At 52.7% G+C, this 17,784-nt stretch overlaps 3 protein-coding genes across 3 annotated transcripts; 1 reads left to right on the top strand and 2 right to left on the bottom strand.

The window, feature by feature from the left end:
- Nucleotides 1-1,054: 1,054 nt before the first annotated feature.
- On the bottom strand, nt 1,055-4,160 carry RPL11 (ribosomal protein L11). Its single transcript, XM_088530956.1, has 6 exons — nt 4,155-4,160; nt 3,816-4,023; nt 3,632-3,738; nt 2,885-3,016; nt 1,891-2,001; nt 1,055-1,132 (listed from the first exon to the last, which is right to left on the bottom strand). The coding sequence occupies exons 1-6, from the start codon at nt 4,158-4,160 to the stop codon at nt 1,103-1,105; spliced, it is 594 nt and encodes a 197-aa protein (XP_088387082.1). The 3' UTR covers nt 1,055-1,102.
- A 1,019-nt stretch (nt 4,161-5,179) lies between these two features.
- On the top strand, nt 5,180-8,878 carry PPT1 (palmitoyl-protein thioesterase 1). The gene is made up of 9 exons (XM_088531126.1): nt 5,180-5,283; nt 5,354-5,463; nt 6,238-6,365; nt 6,661-6,731; nt 7,511-7,613; nt 7,701-7,791; nt 8,117-8,215; nt 8,398-8,469; nt 8,654-8,878. Exons 1-9 carry the CDS (start codon nt 5,196-5,198, stop codon nt 8,774-8,776), a joined length of 885 nt encoding a protein of 294 aa, XP_088387252.1. The 5' UTR covers nt 5,180-5,195; the 3' UTR covers nt 8,777-8,878.
- A 707-nt stretch (nt 8,879-9,585) lies between these two features.
- Nucleotides 9,586-17,397, bottom strand: CAP1 (cyclase associated actin cytoskeleton regulatory protein 1). Its single transcript, XM_088531112.1, has 12 exons — nt 17,304-17,397; nt 16,769-16,866; nt 16,078-16,155; nt 14,034-14,177; nt 13,847-13,932; nt 13,214-13,319; nt 12,944-13,121; nt 12,149-12,339; nt 11,828-11,951; nt 11,653-11,735; nt 11,373-11,516; nt 9,586-11,006 (listed from the first exon to the last, which is right to left on the bottom strand). The coding sequence occupies exons 1-12, from the start codon at nt 17,395-17,397 to the stop codon at nt 10,923-10,925; spliced, it is 1,410 nt and encodes a 469-aa protein (XP_088387238.1). The 3' UTR covers nt 9,586-10,922.
- Between the last annotated feature and the right edge of the window lie 387 nt (nt 17,398-17,784).

Here is a 17,784-nt window from a genome sequence, read left to right as displayed (position 1 = left end):
GGCGGCCATGGCGGGTGCGGGCAAGGCCCCGGCGGGGCCATTTTGGGGCCTGGCGCGGCGCCGCGGGAGGCAGCGCCATCTTGGGTGCTGGCAGGGCGCTGCTCCCTGTGGCGACGGCGCCTTGTGCTCGGCCACGACGGTGCGTCCCAGGGTCTCGTGCCGAGCCTGGGGACCAAAAGGGTCCGTGTCCCTCAGCCTGGTGTCCCCTTGGCCCTGCATCCCTTCAGAGCAACATCCCCAACCCGCTCCATCCTGTCAGCCTCTGCAAGAAAACCACCCTCCTAAGGTGCCCACACCCAACACAGAGCAGTTCCCGGGCATTCCCAGTCCTTCAGAAACCAGGCAGGATTTCAATCCTCCAACCAGATACTTTAAGAGGTATTTTAACACTTCAGACCTTGCACTTGCACCTCCAGACACCTCCCTGCATCCCTCCTCAGGGCTGAGGATTGCTAAAACTTGCCCTCACAACCACCTAACCCCTCCAGTTTCATACAGCTGGGGGGGATACATGGAAACATTAACGACACTAGCAATCCAGATACTGTAACTGGGCAGCAGGAAAAATTTCTACTCAAACCCACCCCCCACACACTTTTTTTTTTTTTTTCTCACCCTCTCTTCTCTCACAGCCAAGGCACCAACATTGGTTAAGGACTGAGCTGGGCTGGAGTCAGGGATATTGCCCAGGTTTCCCCACTCTCCCTCCTGGCCCTCAGTGATTTTCACTCAAAAGTAGAGTTGGGAAGAAGTTTCCCATCTGCTCTGCCCTACCCAAAGAATACGTAAAATACTAGCTCATACATTAAAAAGTGGGACTTTTCTATGACCACCTCCCAACACTGGTAACAATTCTGCTGATTTGTGTGGTTGAACAATACAAAAAAAGGAGCCTGTTTATGTTAAATCCAACACCTGCTCCTGGAGAACAGCACTTTCTCTTCCAGGTGCTCAGCATCGTAGTCCACATGTTTCTGCTGCCTTTTCAATGCGAGTGACCCTTGTTCCCAGGAGCTTCCCAGGGCAGAAGTCCCCACAAAACTCACAACAGAAGTTAGGCGTTAGAAAACTTTATTTGCTTTTTTTCCATTTCAGGAACTGCTTATTTGCCTGGAAGGATGATGCCATCATACTGTGAGAGAGAGAAGACCAAGTGAGAAAGAGTCAGGTAAAGGTGCAGCACCACTGTGGTGCTCCCCAGCCTTGTACTGCTAATTTCAAACATAACCATTCAATTCCACCCCTCAGCCACAGAAACCCAAAGCCCCAACCCTTTGGGGATTGATCTGACTAGAATTATACTTTAACCCTTGGGCACTCCCCAAAGTTTAGCCCCTGTAGACAATCCAGGCCACAATAAGCAGAACCAGGGAATTAAGGGAAGAAGCAGGAGCGGATGGGAGGCCTTACTGTGCGGGTACAACCGGAGCACAGCAAGGCACAGCAGCCAAGGCAGAGCTGCCACAGACTCTTTACCCTTTCCAGCTCCGACCAACCAAGGTTCCAAGCATTTGCAATCAAACTTTTGGCCATCCACATTCACTCTACAGTCTAAGAAACACATACAGAGTGTTGAACCCAAGAATGGGTTTTACTTGGCCTGATCCACTCTCCAAGCCTGCCAGCTGACCTAAGAACTCCACAGGACAAACAAATCCCAACCCTGCTTGCTCGCTGTGATCCAGGTACATGCAGCCCTTCTTCCACTGCTCCAGAGCAGTTTAAAGGCATGTTTTAAGCAGCCTTTAGCAAGGATTTTGCCTACTACAGCATCACGCTCAACAACTTGCTTTAGTCTTTCTGCAAGAAGGCCCAACAAGACCTGCAAAGCACTTTGTCAATAAGGCTGCTACCAATCTCTTGGGATAAAAGAATAAAGCCAGACTTTACCTTCTGCTGGAACCAGCGCATGGCTTCCTCCTTTCCGATCCTGTGCTTGGCTCCGATGCTGCCAGTCCTGCGTTTCTTGTCAGCAATACTAAAGCCAGGCCTGCCCAGCACCTGACCGGAGAGAAGATCAACAGCACCGTTTCATTCTGATTTATTATTATTTTAATCTTGCCACATATCTAGGGGGAAGTTTAGAGTTTCCAGATCAGTGATAATCTTGCTGTCCAAATTACTGACAAGACTTCACAGCAAAACCTTCTATGGCCACGACACAAACCGAAAACCATGCAACTTCTGGGCAGTCAGGTAAACTGAGAGCTCCCAGCCTGGACACAATGTACACTCAGAACACCAAGAGGAGTCTGGAAGATGCCCCATTTCCCACCTAAAGATCTCAGAACCCAGAAAAGGATACACTTAACATTGTTAACCCACATGGAACGGCTTTCCTCCCATTTCCCAAGGTATATCTGGGACACAGCAGAGCAGAGACTCACAGGTGCCATCCCCATCCCCACACTCATCTCCCATGCACGGCAGCACAGCAGGACTCGGTCACTACAGCTGGTTCCTGGCACTGCTGCAGGCAGCAGGGAGGCTTAACAACCGCCACGCGCCACCTCGGATACAGGAATTCGCCAGCCCAGATCCCACATTTCCAGACCTGCCCCATCTAAAAAGCCTTCAGTCCCTGAACTCCACACACTCTGCGTCCTACCAAGCTGCTCAATATCTAGCCTGTGATTCCTCAGTGTTATCCCAAAAATAACACTAGGGAGCAAAAGCATTTGCTTCCAAAGAGGCTTTGTGAGACATGCTCTAAGTAAAGGATCTTGCAGTGGCCCTGGGAAGCTCAGCTTAGACTTGCATTTTGTTGACATCTCTGCTTCTTCCAGCACTGGACAGGAAGCCAACACAAGCCAGAGTCACCATTGAAGTTTTTCTGAAGTTTTCATGCAAAAGTAGCAACCCCAGGGAAGCAGAGAATACGCACCACGTAAAAGTCCAAGCCGTAGATACCAATGCTGGGGTCGTATTTAATCCCCAAATCAATGTGCTCCTGGATTCCAAAGCCAAAGTTTCCAGTGTCTGAGAAGTTGTTTTTCCTCAACTCATATTCTCGCACCTGAAATATTTATCGCAAGTTATTATTTCATTATTGACTACAAAAAAAAGCCACCAGAAAAGTTCTGCACGTTCTAATAACTTCCAGAGGTTCTTTACACAGAAGTCTTCAGCCATCATATTCTGATCCCACAACCTTAAAACCCCAGCAGCAGAGGCAGAATCCCAATAAAAGCAGAGACTGCACTAAGAAGCTCCACATTAAGGAGAGATTGCAAACAGAGCAGCCTTTGGGTCAGCCCCCCAGCTGCCTTCCCACCCCTCAGCACCCACGCCTGACCCTTAGCTACCCGGCATGCAGCATCTCCAAGACTCTCCAGTCAGGAAAGTTCAACATTTGTGTTTTCTGGCAAATCATGGATCCCAAACAGGCAAATTCTCCCCTTCTCCAGGCCCTCCTGTTAACTGCACCTCACTCGGCATCTTCAAGACCTTCCAGTCACGGCAGCTCAAGCTTTGTGCTTCAGCCAAACCCCGGAGACCCCAACGGGTTGGGCTCCCTCCTCCAGCCGCCTCTCCAGAACCTCAACCCCGGCCCACGCCGCGTCTCCAAAGCGTTCCCGTTAGGGCAGCTCCACCTTGGTGTTTCCCGCCACATCCCGGCTCCCGCTCTCACCTTCAGCCCCTTCTCCAGGATCTCCTCCGCCTTGGCGCCGCGCACCGTGCAGTGCACCGCGATCTTCTCGTTCCTCCGGATGCCGAAGGACCTCACGGTGTAACGCGCTGCAAGGGGCCGGCGCGGCAGCTGAGCGGCTGCCCCGCGGCCTCCCCCGCGCCGCGGCCGCCCGCCCCGCGCGCACCTTTGGAGAACACGGGCGTCTGCCCCGTGAGCTGCTCCAGCACCTTGGCCGCCCGCGTGAGCCGGTCGCCGCTCTCGCCCACGCAGATGTTGAGGCAGAGCTTGCGGATGCGCAGCTCCCGCATGGGGTTCTCCTTCTCGCCCTGCTCCTGCTGCGGGGACACGACGCGGCGGGTCGCGGAGCCGCCTCGGGCCCCGTCGCGCTCCCCCTCCCGCCCCCGCGGAGGCCCCGCCGTCCCCGCGGAGGCCCCCCCGCCCCGCGCCCGCCGCCGCCCGGGCCCCGCCGAGGGCGGATGGCGGCGGATGGCGCCGGGCCCGGCCCGCGGCCGCCGCCACTCACCGCCATGATAGAGGCGGGGAAAAGGACGCGGCGTCGCCGCCGCGGGGTCTTATGGGAGGGCGCGGCGCGGCCCCACCCGCGCGGCCGGAGGGGAGGGCGGGGCCCGCACGTTGCCAGGGCAACGGCGGCGCCATGAGCGGCCCCCCCGACCCCACCGCCGGAGTCGGGACCGGGGCCGGGACCGGGGCGCAAAGCGCCGTCCTGGGCCCCGCTGGGACGGGCCGAGTCCCCGAGAGCGACCGGCCCGGGCCGCAGTGCCCAGGGATGGTGTCACCCTCCGGCCGGGCCCCGGTGCGCTGCCCTTCCCGCTTCCCGAATCACCCCCGTGTCCTCGGAGCGGTTTAGAGCTCTGCTTCGCTGAGTGCTGCACGGCACGTGTAGGCTCCGCAGAGGGAGTCGAAGGAAGAGAGAGCCAGGGGATTGGGAGTAATTTTTACTTTAGTGCAAAGTGTTTTTTTGTTTTGTTTTTTGTGTTTTTTTTTTGAGAGGGGACCTGTTTTCTTGCAGGATATGCTTGTGGTTAGTGGCCCCCGAATAACGTAGCTGATGAGAAGCCCAAGTGCCATGGGAGTGGTGATTCCCAAGACTGTGCCAAAAGCATTAGTGACTCCCAGCAGGAGCCACCAGCGTCCCGTGCCCGGTGCGCTGCGTGACCCCAGATTGGCACGCGGTCCCGGGGACAGGCAGTGGGACGCAGACACGGCCCTTGCGGCAGGATTTGGAGGGAGCTGAGCCGGGAGCAGCAAACGCCAGGCCTTAACGCAGCCCCGTGGCTGGCGCCTGTCTGCGGGGCAGCGGGTCTCGTCCGTGTGTCTGTCCCGCTGCCTGTCCCGGGACACCCGTCCCTGTCTGTGTGTCCACCCCAGTGACAACGCGCCCCATCCATGGCTCCCTCTGCCCCACGCCGCAGATCCCGCCCCCTCCATGTTCAGGCCACGCCCCCAGTCCAGACCCCGCCCCCGCACACACAAGCCCCGCCCCCGCGGCCAGGCCCCACCCCCACGCGCACCGCCCCCCGCGGCGGTCACGTGCCCGCTCAAGATGGCGGCGCTCAGGGCGGCGCTGCTGCTGTGGCTGTGGCCGGGCCGCGCGGCCGCCCCGGTGCCGCTCGTCGTGTGGCACGGGATGGGTGAGCGGCGGCGGGGCCCCCGCGCGGCCCTCCCCGCGGCCGCGCCGCCTCACGCCCTTCCCCTCGGCAGGTGACAGCTGCTGCAACCCGCAAAGCATGGGCTACATCAAGAAAATCGTCGAGGCGAAAATCCCGGGCATTTACGTGCTGTCCCTCAAGATCGGAAACAACGTGATCCAGGTAAAGCCCGCTGCCTTCCTGCGGTGCCTGTCACGGCGCGGCTCTGGAGCGCAGTGATTCCTGCTGTCTCTGTGCTCGACGCGGTGCTCTGAGCTGTCCCTCCTCGTTTCCTTCCTGTGCAGTAAACAGCTCGGACAGGTGGGAAACAATAAAGTCTCATTAGCACCTGCAGAACTGGTAAGGGAACAAATCCCCAGTCCAAATTGGATCACTGTACAAATCCACTGATTAGCACCCTCCAAGTGCGCCAGATAATACGAAGACATGTGATAAGCTACTGCTCTCCTGAACGGAGAACTTTGTCCCCTGCTGCTTTCTGTGACTACAAATTCCTCTGATTTGCAAGCACTCCCTTGCAGTACATCTATACAATCAACTAAAAATAGAGGCTTCTTCTGCACCTTTGTAGTTCAGGCTGTTCTGTGTAGTCCTACTGGATTTCTTTAAATAGTTTCTCAAGATAATGCAGAATGTTTATTGCTGGAAAATATGAGTGAAGTTTATATATGTATATGTATTAAGAAAAAATACTTAAAGGGACTCATATTTTTTGATGTCTGAGGAAATACCACTGTTCTGTATGAAAGTTTTGCCAGGCAGAACAGGAAGAACAGCCCAATAAAGGGGAAATCTAAAAACCTGTATTTCACTTCTATTACATTGTGAAAGTAAAATATCTTTTAAAAGCAGAACTGTGATCTGTTAGTCGAGCTTGACATAAACTAAGCCACTGTAAAGCACAAGTTGTTCTTTTTCATCTGGGTACTTCGTCAGGATATGGAGAACAGCTTCTTTATGAACGTGAACGATCAAGTGAGGGAGGTTTGCAGCCAGCTCGCAGGGGACCCTCACCTGAAAGGAGGCTACAACGCAATGGGCTTCTCCCAAGGAGGACAGTTCTTGTGAGTTTACCCTTCTGTTACATTCCCAGTGACTTTGTTTGGGGGGGTTGGGTTCTGATGCTTAAAACTCTCTAGCACCGAGCAGATGTAAAAATATTTAAGCCCTTTCACAAAGGTAAGACATGCCAAGGGAGGCAAGAAGAGAGAAGCAGCGTGCGGTTTCCTGAGCTCCTGAACCCTCCGTTCCCAGGAGGGCTCAGCTCTCTCTGCAGAGGTTACCCGGTGCCTTAGCCCATGCAGCAGCAGCGTTCACGACCTGGGTGAGCTGACTCGGCTCCTTTGGCTTTCCCCACAGGAGGGCGGTGGCTCAGAGATGTCCTTCTCCACCCATGTTCAATCTGATCTCCGTTGGCGGGCAGCATCAAGGTAGCGTGCTCTTGGGCTGGCACAACCACTAACCGTGGTGCAGGGCTCTTGGCAGCAGGATTGAATACCTTGGCCTCTTCCTGAAATCTGATTTGGCTTGTGAGTTGAACCATCTGAAGCTGGTGATCTGCTTCAGCTCAGAGAGCTGACTTATCTTCTGGTCTTGCTCAACTGGCAGGGCAAAGGCACTTTTGTAAGCAGATAACTTTTTGTGCAGGCAGAATTCTTATAAATCTTGAAAGCACCTTGGAGGAGTTGTTTCTGGAGAGGAAATTTCTGACTACCTCCTAGATCAGAGGGATATTTTTCAGTGAGCACCTGGAAAGCTAAAACCCCAAGGAAAGGGAGGTGCTTTTTGCAGCAGATTAAAGAGGCAGTATGTAATGTAATTTAGGAGCTGTACAGTTAAGGATCTGGGAGAATGCCTGGCAGTAAATTTCAAATACTCTCCCCCTGGGAAGTTCCACAGCTTGCATCTATTTCTTTGTCAAGTGTTGGGGAAGAGTGTTAGGAAATCTCCTGGAAGCTCCTGGGAGCAGACTGGGTGAGCTCGTCCTGTTTGCCATAGTAATGTGGCTTGCTGGGCAAGAACACCAGCCATTGCCTGTGTGTATAATAATGCCCAGGGGCAGGAGGGCTGTCTAATGGGATTGCAGGATTAAACATCTCCTGACTGCCTGAGTAATTCCTGCCACTGTTCTGTAAGAGGGTGGTTCTTTAGCAGATGGAGAGATTAAGTAGATTGGCTTACCGAGCTGTTACACATCTCTGTGCCTCAGGAGTCTACGGCTTTCCACGCTGTCCCGGGGAGAGCTCCCATATCTGCGACTGGATCCGGAAGACGCTGGATCTGGGTGCATACACACCAGCCGTTCAGGAGCAGTGAGTATTTTCATCAGGCTGCAAAAGTAGGGCCAGACCTGTGTGGGAAGCTTCAGGTTTCCAGTCTGATCTTTGGTTTCTCTCCAGCTTGGTACAAGCAGAGTATTGGCATAACCCTTTGAAGGAGGAAGACTACAGGAAAAATAGCATCTTTTTGGCTGACATAAATCAGGAGAGGGTAAGGACCTGACTAATGTAGAAGTGCTGGCAGTAGAGCATAAGGCTGAGCAGCGAGTTCCTTCATGGTAATAGTTCTTGGCTAGGATCAAGCATTTGCACTGCTAGTCTCGCCAATGAGACTTGTCCCACATCAGAGCAGTTTCTGTGACACCAGGCTGTGATCTGAGTAGAGATAAACCCAGCTCTCAGTCCACACCGGCCTTCCTGGGGGGCAAATCCTCTCCCTCCTGAACAGGAGAGTGAGCAGTTAAGAGCTGAGTTTCTTGCACCCTCTTGGTGCAGGCTCCCAAGGTGTCAATCTGTTTCTCTGCACTTTCACCTAGGGCATCAATGAGACGTACAAGAAAAACCTGATGGCTCTAAAGAAGTTTGTGATGGTTAAATTTCTCAACGATACCATGGTCGACCCTCCAATCTCTGAGGTGAGGCAAGCAGGGTGGATGCTGCCTTTGTCTGGGATCCTGTTTATTCCTTTGCTCATTTTTGGTTTCTCCTTTGATGGCAGAAACAACTACTTTGCTGAGGAGTAGTGCGAGAGCACGTGTAAGCCTGATAGTGCAGTGTCTGAAGGAGCCTTCAGCACCTCTTTCCTTGTTTTTGACAGTGGTTTGGGTTTTACAAAAGTGGCCAAGCCAAGGAGACCGTTCCACTGAAGGAGACAGCACTGTACACAGAGGTACGTTCTCCTGGGCGCTGGGGTGTTCTGCTGTTTCACTCCAGAGAGGGTAATGGGGTAAGTTGGGGACTTTAGGAGCTCCAATGCCAGCAGCTCTGCTCGAGTCGCAGCTCTGCTGTTCCTGCACCATGGACAGCCTTGCCCGGAGCCTGGGGGAGCTACGGTCACAGTTCTCTCTCTTCAGGATCGCCTGGGGCTGCAGGAAATGGACAAAGCAGGAAAGCTGGTGTTCCTGGGAGTCAAAGGGGACCACCTGCACTTCACAGAAGAGTGGTTTTACACCACTCTCCTCCCCTTCCTCCACTGAAGGCAAGAGAAAGGCTCGTGCGAGAGCCCCGGGGAGGCTCTGGCGCTCTAGTTAATGCAGCTGCTGCTGTTCAATTGCACTTCTTGTGTACAAGCCTGGGGGGAAGCAGCAGGAGGGGGGGCTTTAGCTCAGCGGGTCCACAGTGTGCGGAGGTGGCAGCCCTGTTACCCTGCAGCGGGTGACGGGGATTCCTTGGGCTGTAATTAAACTAACTCTGAGCCTTGGCAGCCCTGGGGAAGGCTACCTGGGTGAACTCGTCAGCTGCGACTGTTCCAGGCACTTGATCAGGGCAAAATGGGGCTGGGTGAGGGGTTTAACAATCAATTCACAACCCACGATGCCTGTTCTTCATGGGAAGCCATGGCCCTATTAATCAACATCACTAGTTCAGGGATGCTGCACTGCTGGAGGAGATCAGCAGACTTCCCCATGACTGGATGCAGAGGAAAGAAAGATTACAGTCTCTACTTCAAGGCAGGGAAAAAGGGCCAAAGTTAGTTGATTCTAGGGGAAAAGGAAGGTTTTGCGTTAAGGGGGTATTAACATTGTTAACAGTGTTCAACTAAAGGCTTGTTTTATGCACTTTCGTACAGCAATTAACATTAATAAAAACTTTACAACTAAAGGGGTGAGATTTGACAATTACTTACATGTTGATTAACAGAAGGAAAGAGTCTGTACCTCCCCTTCAGTCTTGCTGCATGGGACAAGCACTTTCCAAAGCAATCTCAGTGGAGCTAAACAGCAAGGAGCATTTTGTGCTGCCTGAGGTTCTGGCCGTCTTCACACAGAGTAAACAAGAGCCACGGTAATGAGCAAGTTGGCATTAACTTTATTCTAATCTTCTGTATAATCTTAAGTACATAAGAAAGGTTTTTTCCACAAGCCTCAGGAGAAGACAAGTACAAGTCACAGGACAGTCTCAAATTAAAAAAAAAATTGCATATTTTTAATAATTTTTGTCCTAGAGAAAGAGAACATTGACACTTTACAGAGGAAATGCCTTTAAGATATGCTTATGCCACCTGAGGCATTGGAAACATGGAGGTGAGAGCACGTGCAGCGCCCCGTACGGGTCAGTACAGTACTGTGGCCTCGATTCATTGCTCTGCTCCAGGGCCCTGGAACAGCCAACAAACCTCCAGGAAAGGAAAGAGCCAAGCAACAGGGGAAAGGGCAGGCTGAGCAGTTTCACTCTATGGTGACCCAACGCCAAGGAGAGAGTGATGAACCAACTCGATCCAGCTCAGGTGTTTTCTACCCTGCACTTACTGACCCTGGAATGAAGGAGACCCTTCCTCTGCAGAAGGGGACAGGTTCAGGAGAACCGTCCTGGAAGACTGAACCTGTGTTCAGCTGCTCCAAGAAGGAAGCCCTGGGGCAAAGATTCCCTTTAGAGGGTGAAGGGCTCACGGAAAGAGGTGCTCAGCTCCAAGCTACCAGCCGCACTGCTGGGGAAGGGTTACTGCAGTCACTCCACTGCAGTCTTACTGTGGCACGAGTTAATAGAAAGCCTCCTGTCATGGCACAAATCAGAAATACACTGGAGCTAGTAGGAATGATGAAAAGGAAGTCGGTGTGGAATGCTACAGCCCAAGTCCTCAGCCTTTGGTCCAACAAAACCGTTTCCACATCCTGTAATGCCATTGATTAACACACACAGCTGGACCTGGCAGCTTCCAGGAGGTCCTCAAGACATCTGCCATAGCAACCAAGTATTCTGGACCCAAAAAACATTATTTGTTGACTTAAAGAAGGGGACAATATTCCTCTTTCACATGAACAGTTTGCTTAAAGGCAATACAAAAAAAAAAAAAAAAAAAACCCTAAACAACACTCTGAAAGCCAACTGCCAATACTGGCTGTGAAGTTCACCCCAAATCTGACATGATCAATTGGTGCAGTTAGATTGGACAAGGGGAGAAAAAATACACCTTCCTGCTAGTAGATGTGGACGACGACTGACCCGCCACCAACACCAAATCCCAGCCAGAGGTATTTCAGTGACGGCAGGTAGCTGTGTCTCTTGGGTAGAAGAGAAGCAGTTTGAGAGCAGAAAGGTACAGGAAATCTAAGAGAATCATCTGAAAGCAGATTTGTCCCACAGCAGGGCCAGGGAAGGGCACGAGCCTTGGAGCTTGTCTGCTTAGCCAGCAATTTCTGTCACAGTGGTAACCAACTTCTGGCCGTTCCACACTGTCTTGAACTGTTCTGGGACAGGCAATTCAGTCTGGAGGGAAAAAGAGAAATCCATCATCAAAAATCTGTTTATGACTGAGACAAGTAACTATTCCCACTGCTTTAGGCACTTTTGTTTTCTTAGATGTGTACTATGTCCCCTCCTGTACCCCTGCCTGTTCTGTCCTCTGGAGAAGAAACAGAACAGAGCAAGTATCTCACTGCAAAGAAACTGATTTGCTGGTTTTAGCAGACCCTGATGGATCCTTCCTTCAGCACATCCTTTTCCCTCCAAGACGTCCTGGAAAAGCTTTCACTTGGACTGAAACACAGTCTAGTACTACAAATTCTTGCCTCTCAAGGAAACCCGTCCTGCTTCACTCCAGCCCTCCTCACCCATTTCAAAACGAACACTTACAAAGTCACCCCCCTCCGTGGGAATAAGGACATTCATCTCTGAGGACTTGGCACTGACGATTTCGCAGTCTAGGGAGCTCTTGCTCAGATAAACATGGCAACCGTCTGTCTTGTTGATGGAAATCGTTGGCACTTTCCCCATTACCTGGCAGATCGGTCAAAGCAGAAGGTACAAGAGCATAATCTCAAACTGGACAGTCACAACATTTGCCTTTTGCAGTTGCCTTCAAGGCAACAGGTTTGCTTGGCTTGTTCACTGTACAGCCAGCAATTACACTCACCTGAACTTTAACGTCCCTGCTGTTTATGATCTCCACAATGCCCACCACATCATCAAACACCAAACCTAGCTTCTTACAGTTATCTGCAAGGGGAAGACAGTAACTCACCAAAGGGTTTTGCAGATTCAGCCTTCTGCAGGCAGATCACAGAGAAACACTTTTGAGCGTCACTTACCGATGGTGATGGAGTTGATCTTGCCTTTGACTTGAAGTGTACTATTTGTGCACTTAAAAACATACGCTACTTGCTTCAACTCTGTGTCGCTGATCACCAGGTTAGTGGCATTCTCATGGTTTTCCTAAAAAGGCCAGGAAAAGGCACTTTACTTTTGGCGGGGGGAAAACAGTTAATTTATACTGAGAGCTGGGCAGTGGACACCCTTTAAAAGCCAACTGCATGTTCCTTCAAGCTTGTGCCTCTTACAAGAAAGGTGTTTAGGAACAAAAGCAAAGATCCCATCCCTCCAACACGCTTATGCTGATATCAAGTACTCACCACTCTCCACTTTTTGCCCTCTAGCTCTAGCAATGGAGGTTCCTTCTTTGGAGAGGTTTTTGTGGTGGGGTTACCACTACATGCTGGTTTGGGAGCAGTGAAAGGCTTGGGTCCACTTCGCACAGGACCCCCCTGGTTCTTCAGCGCCGGATTTTTGTGGGTCTTCATGTCATCTGAAACATGTCTTAAGCCTGCAAAAGAAACCCAGCCTGAGTGCCAGCCCTCCTCACACCGCAGTTTCACTGACACCACAGATCAGTGACCAGCATTATAATGTTTTTCAGAATACGAGCCACTTCTTGAGGCTGGGCTTCAGTCAAGCCCAAGCCTGAGCAATAGCTACTAAAAAAGATTCAACCAGAAGCGCTGTTTCAATGTTGATGAAAACAAAAGGTCCTGAGGAATCAGGAGGCCCCAGCTGTTCCACTCTCCCGTTGGAGAAAGCCTTGAGTAAGCACCTCGCTTCTGCTCCCCATCCTTCCTTGTGCGCTGACCAGGCAGCACGTGAGAGCAGATACAGAGGGGTAAAACCCAGCACCTTTAGCACGTGGGATGTGTGTGCAACTGAAGCCCTCAGCCCAGCGAGGCTGCGCAGGGCAGCTCAGGGCTCCCTCTGCACTCGTGAGTCACCCCAGGGCTGTCCCTGCCTCCCGCTCCAGACCAGATGCTCTTTGGTTATGGCCAGCGGATGTTCCGAGCAGCTGGATCCGTGACCAGCAACAAAAGTGGGATCAAAAAGCACCATCGAGGGCACGAGATTCCTCACTGCCCCCTCCACGAGCTGCGGGCACCTACCGGAGGTGATGCCCTCTCCGCGGTTGATCTCTGCGAACAGCGCCGAGCGGGACGCCGACGGGTCCGTGCCGGAGCATGCGGGGGCCGGAGCCGGCGGCGGAGGAGGGCCCGGGGGCGCCGGCGCAGCCGCCCCGGCGGGGGCACGTGGTGCAATGGCCCCTTCTGGTACCACCGGACCCTGTAAGAGCCAGCAAGGGGAACGGTGGGAGCCCCGCAGCCATCGCACAGCATCATCCTGCAAGAGGCTCTGCCGCTGGCGCCGACACTTACTGTTTTGTTCCAGATCAGCCCCGTGGTGTGGTACTCTTTTATATAAGCCTGCAGGTCTGTCCAGATGTTCAGATAAGCTTTCACCCAGTCCACGTGCTTTTTATCTCTAAGGACACAAGGAGATCGTGAGCGGAGAGGTACATTTGCCATCACAATCCACAGCCCATGAACGGACCGTCATGTCTCTGCCCCTCTCGGCCTGCAGACCCAGCTGGACAGGCACAGCAGCCTCGCACCTCCAGCACTAAGTTTCAGCTTCCAACAGTCATCTCATACCTGCAGGTGGAAGGCCCCAAGCTCCCTCTGTACCCCCCAGTTAATTGAGGGGCCTGGTAATTCTAACAAGACCCTGAATTCTAACAAGATTCCTGAAAGGCATCCTGCTGCCTTGGGAAGCAGTTCAGGCTGCCACCGCAGGGTGCTGAGACAAGAAGGGCCATACACTCCCCTCTAGGGATTCAAGCTGCCAGATGAATACAACTAATGAGAAAAAAAAAAAAAACACTGAACAAGGCTTTATAAATATACTGCACCTTGAAAAAGAAGAATGAAGCTAAGATCAAGGCAGTTGTGGTCTAGTAGCCCCTGTACACCCAGTCAGATGGGTTCAATGATGTCTAAGAGTGAACTTACACATCCTTGTACTCCTTAAGGACCCGGTTGGTATAAAACATGGCAGCATCAGTCATCTCCTTCACATAAGGGACAGGCTTTGGAGCCTAAAGAAAAAATAAACACATTGGCACCGAGCAGCTGAGGCATCACAGAGCCTGCCCTTCCCTGGCAGCCCAAGGAAACCACTTGCCACTGCAGTTCTTACCATGGCCACCCAGCCCAGGGCTGGGACACTCTCACTGACAGCTGATAAGTGATTGAACAATTTGCTACCACGGTTCTTCTCCCTGAAATTCTGCACCATCTGGATTTGCTCTGAAATTGGCTTCAGAAGCGTTGAGAATGTACTCTGCAAAACAAGAAGGGCAGCAGCAGTTAGGAATCCCGGTACTGCTCTGGAACAGCAGCCCATCTATCTTCACAAGCGGTTCTGCCCAGAACCACGGTCATTTGCAGAAAGGTTCCAGCTGGCCCGAGGTTCTGCCCAGCTCCCACCCAGGGCTGACCCTCCCCACGAGGGAGCTCGGTCCCACAGCCCAGCTTCCCTGGAGCTGAAGTCACCGTCCAGCCCCACTGGCACTGTGGGAGTTCGCCAAGAACTGTGACTCACGTACGAGCCAAGAGACACTGACAAAGCTGGTTAGTAATGAGGACAGAAATAGCATTTGCCTTTTCTGGATTCTTTAGTTCTAAGACAGTTTTTCAACTTTTTCCTCTCCTTTATAAATGCTTACAAAAAGGGAGCGCTACGTAGGATTTTGCAGTTGAGGATCCACAGCTGGCATTACAATTCAAGCCCCAGAAAGTCTGCAATTCACCCCATGAAAACTGAGATGATGCCTGGACCTCAGGGTTTAAGACACTCCTCAGTTCAATCCAAGTTTCTAATATTTGGATGATTAAAAAAAAAATGTGTCTCCTGTGTGTTGTCAGCTTGGAAATCTGAATGCAAGTGCATAGAAGTCTTCTGAGGTCAGAGCAGCCAAATACAAGTTTCAAGAGATACCTCTGGGGCCACTTTAAGGTCAGAAAGTCTCTCTCCTGGTGATTGCAGCACTGAGAGACAAATTTAGGCAAAAACCTGTTTTTCAGGACCTGCCTTGTCTTTTCCTTTTGCTGTCTCCTCCTCTGCTTGGGGGCAAGCGTGGGGAGCTAGGATGACTATCCAGGCTGTGCTTTAAGAAGCTCCATTCCCAGGTAGCCACATGGGGAAATCCCTCCCCATCCTCCGTGTCCCCAACAAGCACAACAGTAGGAGCTCACGCGTTCAGCATCCTAACCTAGCTACTCCAGAGCCGACTGGACTCCTGCTAGGCAGCCTGCACAAGGACCCATGCTGGATTAAGGTTGTTGTCTGCTCATAATCCTTTATTTAAATAACGTGTCAGTGGAATTTATAAGCAGATTCTGAGGCTGGAGGCTGTGCAGAGCAGCATCCTAGCAAGCCTGGTGAAAGATAAACAACCTTCCGGTGCTGACTTTGAGGGGAGGGTGAAAAGAGGATGCAGACATATTTTGCAGTTAAAATGAAAGCAGCACCAAAATGCAGCTCCACAGCGTAACACAAGAAGCCACAACTGAGTCAGAGAATAACTGCAAAGAAAAGTAGGGTGGGACCCTGTTGCTCAGGAAAATCGCTTCTCAGCAGGGAAACACCAGTGCACTCAGGATCAGATTCTCAGATCACTCACATCCCGCTGAGAAGCGGCAAGCTAAGGTAAAGTGTTAAATTACTAAGGACAAATCAATCTTAAAAGCCTAGCTATTATTCAGACACCATTCAAAGGAGACAAATGTCTATTTTATCACAGAAGGAATCTGTTAATTGCTTGAAGATGTTCGGTATCACACAATGAAAAGCTCTGCGCTGGTGGCACTGTGGCTGCTGCCTCGGGCAGGGCCCTGTCCCTTGTCACTGCACCTTAGGGTGCTGCGGTTGTGCAGCGCTGGTGCCAGCGCGCCAGACACACGAGCTGGGACACGATGCCCACAGGCTGCTCCGACAGCGACAGAAAATGTGCTGCTCTGATTCCTGGAAAATGATGGTTCTGCAGCTCTAGAATCAGCTCCTGGAATTCTGCACAGGATTTGGATGAGCACCCAGCACAGGTCACACTTCCAGCAAGTGCCGCCTCACGCTGGAAGTGTCTCCAGTCCTGGTCTGGCTCCTCCTATGAAGCAGCTGTACTGCAGCATGTATCCCAGACACTGAGTACCAGCATCCAAGGTTTCTGATTTTGCAGGCTTACCTCTGCTGGCTGCTGATGTTGGGACGCTAGCACCAAGAAAGACCTCACACTCATCAAGCCTGCATGAACCATCTCGGCCTGCGGATAGAGACACATGTGAGAGCTCCCCTTGCTTCACCGTAGGCAGGACAATTATGCTAAGCGTGTCATTTAAACTCCCACTGCCCCCAGTTCTTAGTCTGTAAGAAAGCAGTTATGCTGATCCTAAATGCTGGGGAATACACCATTATATATTAGCTGCCCGGCTGTCCAAAGGGCTGCTATGACTAACCCCAGGCAGCCCTCTGACCTCCGCTTTGGTTATGGTTGTCAAGGTGTGCCTGCCCACACGTTTAATCTGTTTCTTGCTCCAATAGCAGCATTTGCTCTTGGAGATAGCTCTGCTCGGGGACACCCAACAGGAACTTACCAGCTCTGCACCAGGGATACTCTACATGACCATTAAAGGCCATGTGTCAAAGTCCAGAGAGACTGGCGTCTATGTGCCACAGGCTTCACAGAGGTTAGATGCAAAGCATATGTGGGTGGCAATCTGCTGGATGTTATTGGCATGTCTTGAATCCTAGGGGATTATTAACCTCCAAGAAAAAAAGTGCTGAAGAAATACAGTGACAACACACATGGCCTTTGCATCGCCTGAAGGACAAGCAGTAACTATTTGGAGCAGAGGGAAAAGAAAGCGAATCCTTACGTGCGTCTGCACTTCCCCGCCAAGCTCTCTGCTGATCCTGACGTACTCAGCTGCAGGGCCGGCTAGGAGGGCATCGAAGGCCTGCACGTACTCTGCCGCTGCGAGGGGAGAGCGGCACGGCAGTGAGCGCCGCGCAGCCGGAGCGGCGGCACCCGCGTCCACGTGGCACCCGCGGAGCCGCGTCCTGCGGAATCGGAGCCACGGCACCCGCATCCTCCCGTGGGCCCTCGTCCCGTGGAGCCTCGTCCCGCGGCACCCGCATCCTCCCGCGGGGCCTCGTCCCGTGGAGCCTCCTCCCATGGCATCCATGTCCACCCGCCTCCCGCGGAGCCACCAGCCCCGTGCCAGGGCGCGCAGCGAGACGCGGCCACGGGACCTGCTGCAGCCACAGGAATCTCCCATTCAGCAGCGCGGCAGTCGCCATGCAGCCCGCTCCTGCAACCCGCTCCCCGTGGGGCGGCTCTTTGCGGGCACCGGCCGCTCCGCGGCAGCTTCGCTGTCATCCCACCGGGAAGTGCTGTGGCCACGGCCTTACCTTGGGAAGGGTCTTCTCCGCACGCGGCAGCTCCCTGGCACACCCCCTCCAGGCGCTCCACAGCCTTCTCCAGCCGCTCCACCAGCCGCTCCATATCGGCTCCGCTCGCAACCTGCGTGGACAGACACACGGCTGCTGCTCGCGTCCGCACGGGAACCACACGCCCAATATCCACGAGGGTTCATCAGCTGCCTCGTACAAGCTCTTCCAGCTCCAGAAGAACTTCTGCCTTGTTCTGCACCCAGTGATGGACGACAAGGTGGCCTCAGTTTGGCCCACATTAGTCAGGCTATTCTCATTATGCGGTTGCCACACAGCCACTTTTTAGGACCAGAGCAGTAATGGCCATACAGTTTCTATTCCAGAAACACAGCTCATTTTCTAATGTTGTATTGATCGACACCACTCAATAAAGCAGAAGTCTGCACAAAACCTTACTGCAGTTAGTTACCCGAGTCCCAGCGATGGCCCTACAGCAGGT

The sequence above is a fragment of the Tinamus guttatus genome, unplaced genomic scaffold (assembly GCF_059628265.1).
Source record: "Tinamus guttatus ecotype Peru unplaced genomic scaffold, ASM5962826v1 Tinamus_guttatus_pri_ptg000397l, whole genome shotgun sequence".
Taxonomy (NCBI): Eukaryota; Metazoa; Chordata; class Aves; order Tinamiformes; family Tinamidae; genus Tinamus; species Tinamus guttatus.
Note: the sequence above shows the minus strand (reverse complement) of the source record. Positions and strands in the feature narration are given on the sequence as shown.

Excerpts from the sequence above, each read along its gene's own strand:
- CAP1 (XM_088531112.1), bottom strand. The coding sequence starts at position 17,397 with ATGGAGCGGCTGGTGGAGCGGCTGGAGAAGGCTGTGGAGCGCCTGGAG. Across the intron at positions 16,156-16,768 it reads GCGGGGAAGTGCAGACGCAC|GCCGAGATGGTTCATGCAGG; the intron begins GTAAGGATTCGC and ends CTCTATCCGCAG. Across the intron at positions 14,178-16,077 it reads AACATCAGCAGCCAGCAGAG|AGTACATTCTCAACGCTTCT; the intron begins GTAAGCCTGCAA and ends CTTGTTTTGCAG.
- RPL11 (XM_088530956.1), bottom strand. Across the intron at positions 3,017-3,631 it reads TCCTGGAGAAGGGGCTGAAG|GTGCGAGAATATGAGTTGAG; the intron begins GTGAGAGCGGGA and ends TAAATATTTCAG. Across the intron at positions 2,002-2,884 it reads ACGGCTTGGACTTTTACGTG|GTGCTGGGCAGGCCTGGCTT; the intron begins GTGCGTATTCTC and ends CTCTCCGGTCAG.
- PPT1 (XM_088531126.1), top strand. The coding sequence starts at position 5,196 with ATGGCGGCGCTCAGGGCGGCGCTGCTGCTGTGGCTGTGGCCGGGCCGC. Across the intron at positions 5,464-6,237 it reads TCGGAAACAACGTGATCCAG|GATATGGAGAACAGCTTCTT; the intron begins GTAAAGCCCGCT and ends GTACTTCGTCAG. Across the intron at positions 6,732-7,510 it reads CGTTGGCGGGCAGCATCAAG|GAGTCTACGGCTTTCCACGC; the intron begins GTAGCGTGCTCT and ends TCTGTGCCTCAG.